Source organism: Pristiophorus japonicus, chromosome 8 (assembly GCF_044704955.1).
Source record: "Pristiophorus japonicus isolate sPriJap1 chromosome 8, sPriJap1.hap1, whole genome shotgun sequence".
In the NCBI taxonomy this organism is placed as follows: Eukaryota; Metazoa; Chordata; class Chondrichthyes; family Pristiophoridae; genus Pristiophorus; species Pristiophorus japonicus.
Genome location: NC_091984.1, coordinates 187,336,189 through 187,345,519, shown reverse-complemented (window position 1 = coordinate 187,345,519; position 9,331 = coordinate 187,336,189). Strand labels below are relative to the sequence as shown.

Below are 9,331 nucleotides of genomic sequence, written 5' to 3'. Positions count from 1 at the left end.
CACTGAACTCTGTATTGTATCTTTGTAAACTAGCAATCCTAAAAAAAATTACCCAGCAAGGCTTTAAGACGATAGGAGGAGCCTGGCATATCACCATTCTGATTAGTTACATGTCACTCATGAAAGTCTGATTAGACTGTGGCTCTGAAGTTGTGTAGGGAGCTGCAGGCTGCTAATGTATTATAATTATTGGTTTCAAACAATTTTTTTCAATCTTGCTCAATTTCAGTTTATTCATAATTAACGTTACTTTGGGGTAAAAACAATATTTTCCTTAATCCTGTCACTATATATACACAACAAAAGGGAGTATTTTTACCGACCAGCAACATTTATTTTGGCCTTTGATGTATTGAATAGGTTGGCTGTTTGTGGCAGATATATGAGCTATTTAGCCTGAGGTTGATTAGCTTTGGTCTATCGTTAATGTCTGGCAGGCTGTAATTTCATGCATCACTAGCCCAGAGCTCCACATACTGCCGTTTACCTCTGCTCTGAGGAGTTGCCACTGCTTTCTCCTTTCAGGTTCTGTAATGAAGCCTCTGCAATAAGCGGTATTCTTCTCTAACAGGGAAACTCTTTAAAATAGCCTTCCTGGCACTGCGCTCCCATTTAAAGTCAGAATCTGGAGCAACTCTGTCGATACCAGGTTTGAGTCTGGATTGGCTTTTTTTTAGTTAATCCCGATCTTGGAATCTTCTATTCAAGTTGAGAATAGCAGGTGCGCTGACACTAAGGGGTAGAACATGGATGTCGTGCGCCTGTTCTGCAGGGTAAAACAAGCGTAACATAGGCCAAGTTTGGGGACTAAAATGTGATAGGAGTCAGGGCTGCTCCACACAGGATTGGTAAGCAGTCCCTGGGCAATTGCCACCAAAAGGTACGTGTTTTAAAGAAAAATACAAAACAACCATTGCAGTGGAGCCAAGGTGAGCAGCAGTGCTTGCACGCCTCCCGAGTACGCTGATCGCGTCCCGTTCCCCCCCCGGCCAAACCCCCATCCGGCCCTGTTACTGCTCCATAGCCCACCTCCCAGGACTTACCTTGCTGGCAAGGCAAGCGGCCAAAATTCAATTCTTCAATCAGGCGAGCTGCCTGTGGAGGAGCGACAGCTGCCGGCAGCTCAGCCAATTAATATTAATGAGGCACCAGGCCTAATTATAGGCCGGCCTTGGGCCTCCCGGTTTGGGAGTGCATTGCTGCCGCATCACAGCCTTTGTTCCTGAAACTGGTGCACCCTAAATGACCTTATTTACCATAAGTTACCTGACAAGTCTGCCCTGTTGCTTGGAGACAGGATGGGAAGTTACGACTATTGGGGAGGGATTTACTTCCATTTTAAAAAATATTCATGCATGGGATGTGGGCATCACTGGCAAAGTTGGCATTTTTTGACCATCCCTAAATGCCCCTTGAGCAGGTGATGGTGAGCCACCTTCTTGACAACTGAGTGGCTTCCTATACCATTTCAGAGGGCAGTTAAGCGTCAACCATAATGCTCTGGGTCTGGAGTCACATATAGATCAGACCACTAAGGACAGCAAAATTCCAATTTCCTTCCCTGAAGGACATTATTGAACCAGATTGGTTTTCACAACAATTCGATAGTTTCATGGTCACTATTACTGATACTGGCTAATATTCCAGATTGATTTAATTAACTGAATTTTAATTCCCCAGCTGCCATGGTGGGATTTAAATTCACATCTTTGGATCATTAGGCCAGGCCTCTGGATTAGTAGTCCAATAACATAACCATTATGCCACCGTTGGACTTGACAGTGCTGGCAGAATGCACAGGGTCTCTCCCTCTCTCTGTAACATACATTTTGCGTAGTTCTCAAGCCAAGTTCATTGAAGATTTCAATCAGCCAATCCAACCCAATCCAAACTCCTTTCCAGCCCCAATGGTTTGGTTATACAAGTGCTTTGCCACAGAGCTGAATTAGCAGATTTACGATCATTATTTAGTACACATTGAGTTCCCAATCTCGATTGGGTTATGGGGATGGGGGGAGAGAGAGAGAGACAAAGGAGATGCTGAACAAAGGTTAAATGCTTTCCTATAAGGTCCGAGGGGAAATCGATCTTGGCCACTCACACAGGCCCCCTATTGTCCAGTTACACACCAGCGTTGGCAGAGAACTGGCATCAAGTCACTGGCCAGCTTCATGCCAGGCAACTGTGCAATGTGAAGGGTACCCCAAAGAGAGGTAAACAACCAAAACTAGAGGGGAGAGTATAAATAAATACAAATTAAATTCTGCACGCACAAGGCGCTACTTATTTTGGACTTAAGCTTTTCTGAAAAGGCAGGAGAGGCTTGTTTAAAGTTTAGGTTTGGCTGAATGGAGGGAACCCTAACAAAACTGAACCATCACCAGCTCACTCAGGCCTACATTTAGGACTGGTTTTAGCAAACTGGGAACCTTTTTAACACAGGATGAACTTTGACATTCCCTGCACTAAAACATCGATAAGCCCATCCTTGAGTTCATTATTCTCAATGGATTACAGGTATGGATTTATTGATTTGAGCCTATTTCTGGTTCTGTGAGACAGCAATAAAGGCTTCAGAAGCTGAAATAGATTCAACATTCACTGCGGATTTGACAATGGTTTTCTGACAATCAGAAAACTCTTCCTCATGTTCCTTACCTACAACATTGATTGTAGATTAGATTTGAGAATTTAAGAGCAGGTTTGGTGTTAAAGATTTTTGATCTTCTGCAACTGTTACAAAATCACCCGTAGAGTTCAGTTAGATAGTGCAGACAACCATGGCCAGAAGGGCTGGATGGTCATTGCATGAATGTAGCAGAAGAGTCACCTGCTGAAGTGTCCTAACTTGAAGGATGGAATCAACATCAGTCCGCATCTATTTCTAGAAGGATACTGAAAGTCAAGTGAAGTGTCCGTCCCTTATTAGAGCCCAATAGAATTCCAGTCAATATAATGTATAGACTCATGCTGGTGGCAGCCTCCTCCTTGTTAAACTGTAAGAGCATAGTGTACAAAAGTTGCCAAGAACTTGTATTTTTATTGGACTCTGGCTTTGGCGATGCCGGCCAGCTGGTCTGATGGTGCTTCGAATGGGCGTGCGTGAATGCGTGTGTCCGTTGTGAAGTGCTTCATTCGGTGAGTTTCAAGCCGCCTTCACGCTGAGGTATCAAAGTGCTGGATGTTGCAACTGAAAGATAATTTAAAGGAGCTTCCATGTTGAGGACATGTGGTGGAAGTTCTTGTGGTGTTAGGTCCCTGTTGCTGCAAGTTAGTCACCCACAAGTGGACTTCGATCTCCATGTTGGTCCTTCAGCTTTTTCTTAAAGAATAAAATAGTCGAGGGTTTGTAGGTGATGACCCAGGGTTCAGACGGAGATGATTGGCTGCAGTTCTCTGAGCTGTCTTGTGCGGGAATTCTACGAGACCTAAAGAAAAATAAATTGACCTTTTAAGTACAAAGTTTCATTGATCTTTAATTATTGGATGCTTTTTGCATTTCATTACGTTCATTTTTAACAATGTTTCACATTCATCACAAGTAATTCATTAGCTAGGAGAGGTGAACTACTTGGCCATAGTATCTATTCCCTTACAACTGGTTAAATGGCACACAGGCTGTGCTGATGTGGCCTAATATACAGAGAGTGGCAGCAATCTACTTGAAGCTCCTGATCCAATCAAACAAATCAGCTGACTGATCTTAATGCCACTGTGTTAAACCTTTGCCCACACTGTCTGAAGCAAGTCTAATAATCCTACAATCCATATTCAAGTTGACATCGGCCTAAGAGGTGGGACAAGAACTTAGCATTTCCCTCCGAATCACCAACCCTTCCTTCATTAGCTCTGGTAGTTTCTTTGTGTAGTCCAATGACAGTTAACACATTAATTCAAGGACCAGGTTGCTCAGGCAATGAATCCACCGACGGGTATAGCACTGATGGCTTACATCCTAGGGTCTTAAAGTAAGTGGCTGCAGAGATAGTGGATGTATTGGTTGTAATCTACCAAAATTCCCTGGATTCTGGGATGGTCCCAGTGGATTGGAAAACCGCAAATATAACGCCCCTATTGAAAAAAGGAAGCAGACAAAAAGCAGGAAACTATAGACCAGTTAGCCTAACATCTGTTGTTGGGAAAATGCTGGAGTCCATTTTTAAGGAAGCATGATGGGACATTTGGAAAAGCATAATTCAATCAAGCAGAGTCAGCATGGTTTTATGAAAGGGAAATCATGTTTGACAAATTTGCTGGAGTTCTTTGAGGATGTAACGAGCACGATGGATAAGGGGGAACCAGTGGATGTGGTGTATTTGGATTTCTAGAAGGCATTCGATAAGTAGCCACATAAAAGGTTAATGCACAAGATAAAAGTTCACGGGGTTGGGGGGAATATATTAGCATGGATAGAGGATTGGCTAACAGAGAAAACAAAGAGTCAGGATAAATGGGTCATTTTCCGGTTGGCAACAGTGACTAGGGGGTGCCACAGGGTTCGGTGCTGGGTTCTCAACTATTTACAATCTATATTAATGACTTGGATGAAGGGACCGAGTGTAATGTAGACAAGTTTGCTGATGATACAAAGATGGGTGGGAAAGCAAATTGTGAGGAGGATACAAATAATCTGCAAAGGGATATAGACAGGATAAGTGAGTGGGCAAAAATTTGGCACAGAGTATAATGTGGAAAAATGTGAGGTTATCCACTTTGGCAGAAGAAATAGAAAAGCAAATTATAATTTAAATGGAGAAAAATTGCAAAGTGCTGCAGTACAGAGGGACCTGGGGGCCCTTGTGCATGAAACACAAAAAGTTAGTATGCAGGTGCAGCAAGTAATCAGGAAGGCAAATGGAATGTTGGCCTTTATTACAAGTGGGATAGAGTATAACAGCAGAGAAGTCCTGCTACAACTGTACAGGGTATTGGTAAGATCACACCTGGAGTACTGCGTACAGTTTTGGTCTCCGTATTTAAGGAAGGGTATACTTGCATTGGAGGCTGTTCAGAGAAGCTTCAGTAGGTTGATTCCGGAGATGAGGGGGGGTTGACTTATGAAGATAGGTTGAGTAGGTTGGGTCTATACACATTGGAGTTCAGAAGAATGAGAGGTGATCTCATTTAAACATATAAGATAATGAGCGGGCTCGACAAGATGGATGCAGAGAGGATATTTCCACTCATTGGGGAAACTAAAACTAGAGGACGTAGTCTAAGCATAAGGGACCGCCCATTTAAAACTGAGATGCGGAGAAATTTCTTCTCTCAGAGGGTTGTAAATCTATGGAATTCTCTGCCGCAGAGAGCTTTGGAGGCTGGGTCATTGAATATTTAAGGCGGAGATAGACAAATTTTTGAGCAATAAGAGAATAAAGGGTGATGGGGAGCAGGCAGGAAGTGGAGCTGGGTCCATGATCAGATTGGCCATGATCTTATTGAATGGCAGAGCAGGCTTGATGTTCTTATTCTCACCGGGAAGATCCCAGCTTCAATTCCAAGTCTCTGCAGTGGGACTTGAACCCACAACCTGCTAACTCAGAAGCGAGAATGCTACCACTGAGCCAAGGCTGACAAAGAAACTGGATTTAAATTAATAGTTAAATAATGAAGCAATAAACTTTTCTGAGAAATCAAACATAATAACCTGAGTAAATGCAAGTTAATTTGTGCTGCGACTGAATCTAACCCCAACCCATTCAACTGTTCATTGTCTATCTATCGGTAGACACTGCTTACAAGTTATGCTTATTAGCTCTGCAGCTGTAGTTTGCCTCACACCTGGAATAAAACATAATCATCATCATCATAGGCAGTTCCTCGGAATCGAGGAAGACTTGCTTCCACTCTTAGCATGAGTTCTTAAGTGGCTGTACAGTTCAATACGAGAACCACAGTCTCTGTCACAGGTGGGGCAGATAGTCGTTGACGGAAAGGGTGGGTGGGACTGGTTTGCTGCATACTCCTTCCGCTGCCTGCGCTTGATTTCTGCATGCTCTCGGCGACGATACTCGAGGAGCTCAGTGCCCTCCCCAATGCATTTCCTCCACTTAAGGCGGTCTATGGCCAAGGACTACCAGGTGTCAGTGGGGATGTCGCACTTTATCAGGGAGGTTTTGAGGGTGTCCTTGTAACGTTTCCTCTGTCCGCCTTTGACTCGTTTGCCGTGGGCGAGTTCCGAGTAGAGCACTTGCTTTGGGAGTCTCGTGTCTGGCATGCGAACAATGTAGCCTGCCCAGCAGAGCTGATTAAGTGTGATCAGTGCTTCAATGCTGGGGATATTGGTCTGGACGAGGACGCTAATGTTTGTGCGCCTGTCCTCCCAGGGGATCTGCAGGATCTTGCGGAGACATCGCTGCTGGTATTTCTCCAGCGACTTGCGGTGTCTACTGTACATGGTCCAGACCAGAATGAATAACAGAGATCTGCCTCATGGTGAAAATGGAAAATCTCTCTGAAACGCTTTGAGCCACAGATTTGGAAAATCAACTGTTCTGATTCTAAACTTTAAAGCGATCAATGACTTGACGAGGCCACTGCATTCTTTGATGATAATATCTGTTCAAATGCCAGAAGTTCATCAGTGGCTGCTGTGGTCAATGGCTGGTTTGGGGGCATTTGTGAGCAGAAAAGAGTTGCAGGAACACCAGAGGCTTTCAGCTCCATTATCAGGTATAATTATAAGCTGACAGTCATTTTTCTTTAAGGCTTTTTCTCTTCCAATTTCTGAAGATGAAAATAAAGAGAGGTGTTGCCATGGAAACAGTTGAGTCATGCCAATCCACAGAGCACCACCAAAGGCCGAGTTCAGAAATGCTCTGTATTTTGAATGTACGATCTTTCACATTTATTTTTCATAAGACAAAAAGGTAGAAAGCCAGCCATTTGCAGTTAAAAGGTGTCACTGATGCAAATGTAAGATTACTAAACACTCCTTTCCAACGTTCCAATGCAACATCTTCAATCGGGCTGTGTTGTTGCAACTTGCCCAATTACACTTTTGTAATTGTCGGATTTTCTACCAAGCCACCTCTTGGAGAATGTACAAGGGATAGATACTTATCAGCACAAAATGCCAGGAAGAAATTAGAAATAAACAACTTGCAGCTCCTCCCAAAAGTTCTCACTCCAACTCCAAACATGGGGTACTGAGTATTCTCTATCCCCATCAACTCCCCCACCCCAAATTGAAGGTGGTTTGTGTCCCAGTGTAAATGCTCATACTAGTAAACTGCATGAGCTGAAGCCAATTCTATAGTTGCATAGATACATTTTTATTTTGTACATATTTGCGAGTATTGGCCCTGCAGCTATAGGTGGCCTCACACTTGGAACAATGAGTTATTAGACCCGCACCAACACAACACCATTCAGGGTGTCTGGGTGGGCAGATCTATTCCAAATTCTTGAGTATGCTGTTTATCTCGATATTTTATCCTGCAATTTGTAATTTATATGGTTCTAAAGGGTAGAAACATGGGCTTAAAGTAGACAGCTCAAGCTGAAGAGCTGGCACTGTCACTCATGCAAAACTCCTGAGTCTTTGCTCTGTGCTATAATATCTGACTCTACAGGGGCAATACTAACCTAACCCACCCGGTGGGGAACTGACAGATTCAGATCAGGCGCTCGTTCTACACTCTGCCCAATTTTACTTTCCAATGATGTCAATGGAACGTAAGAAGAAAGAAAAAAGGAAAGACCTTGCATTTATATAGTGCCTCTCACAACCTCAGGATGTCCCAAAGTGCTTTACAGCCAATCAAATATTTTGAAGTGTTGCCACTGTTGTAATGTAGGAAGTGCGGCAGACAATTTGCGCGCAGCAAGCTCCCACAAACAGCAAAGTGTTAATGGCCAGATAATCTGTTTTAGTGATATTGGTTAAGTAATATTTATTGGCCAGGACACCGGGAAGAACTCCCCTGATCGTCTTCAAATTGGTGCCATGGGATCTTTTATGTCCACCTGAGTGGGCAGATTTTCATGTCTCACCCAAAAGCAACACCTTTGACAGCATAGCACTCCCTCAGTAAATAAAGTAAATGAGTTGACGGCACAAATCATTACAAAGGGGTATGATTTTATGGCCATTACAGAAACGTGGTTGCAGGGGGGCCAAGACTGGGAAATAAACATACAGGGATATCTGACAATTCGGAAAGATAGACAAGAAGGGAAAGGAGGTGGGGTAGCTCTGTTAATAAAGGATGATATCAGGGCAGTTGTGAGAGACGATATTGGCTCTAATGAACAAAATGTTGAATCATTGTGGGTGGAGATTAGAGATAGTAAGGGGAAAAAGTCACTGGTGGGCGTAGTTTATAGGCCCCCAAATAATAACTTCATGGTGGGGCGGGCATAATCAAGGGAATAATGGAGGCATGTGAAAAAGGAACGGCAGTAGTCATGGGGGATTTTAACCTACATATCGATTGGTCAAATCAAATCGCACGGGGTAGCCTTGAGGAGGAATTCATAGAATGCATACAGGATTGTTTCTTAGAACAGTATGTTACAGAACCTACAAGGGAGCAAGCTATCTTAGATCTGGTCCTGTGTAATGAGACAGGAATAATAAACGATCTCCTGGTAAAAGATCCTCTCGGAATGATGATCACAGTATGGTTGAATTTGTAATACAGATTGAGGGTGAGGAAGTAGTGTCTCAAACGAGCGTACTATGCTTAAACAAAGGGGACTACAGTGGGATGAGGGCAGAGTTGGCTAAAATAGACTGGAAACACAGACTAAATGGTGGCACAATTGAGGAACAGTGGAGGACTTTTAAGGAGCTCTTTCATAGTGCTCAACAAAAATATATTCCAGTGAAAAAGAAGGGCGGTAAGAGAAGAGATAACCAGCCTTGGATAACCAAGGAAATAAGGGAGAGTTTCAAATTAAAAACCAATGCGTATAAGAGGGCCAAGGTTAGTGGGAAACTAGAAGATTGGGAAAATTTTAAACGATAGCAAAGAATGACTAAGAAAGCAATAAAGAAAGGAAAGATAGATTACGAAAGTAAACTTGCGCAAAACATAAAAACAGATAGTAAAAGCTTTTACCGATATATAAAACGGAAAAGAGTGACTAAAGTAAATGTTGGCCCCTTAGAAGATGAGAAGGGGGATTTAATAATGGGAAATGTGGAAATGGCTGAGACCTTAAACAATTATTTTGCTTCGGTCTTCACAGTGGAAAACACAAAAACCATGCCAAAAATTGCAGGTCACAGGAATGTGGGAAGGGAGGACCTTGAGATAATCACTATCACTAGGAGGGTAGTGCTGGATAGGCTAATGGGACTCAAGGTAGACAAGTCCCCTGGTCC

The 9,331-nt window shown here is 43.1% G+C and overlaps 1 protein-coding gene across 4 annotated transcripts in view; it reads right to left on the bottom strand.

Moving 5' to 3' along the window:
• Positions 1–1,018: 1,018 nt before the first annotated feature.
• The window catches only part of kremen1 (kringle containing transmembrane protein 1), a 212,116-nt gene continuing 203,803 nt past the window's right edge, over positions 1,019–9,331 (bottom strand). For all 4 annotated transcript variants that reach the window (XM_070887681.1, XM_070887682.1, XM_070887683.1 and 1 more), the window contains one exon: positions 1,019–3,428. In XM_070887681.1, the coding sequence (XP_070743782.1) occupies positions 3,272–3,428 (157 nt within the window). In that variant the 3' untranslated portion in view covers positions 1,019–3,271. The remainder of the gene's footprint in view (positions 3,429–9,331) is intronic.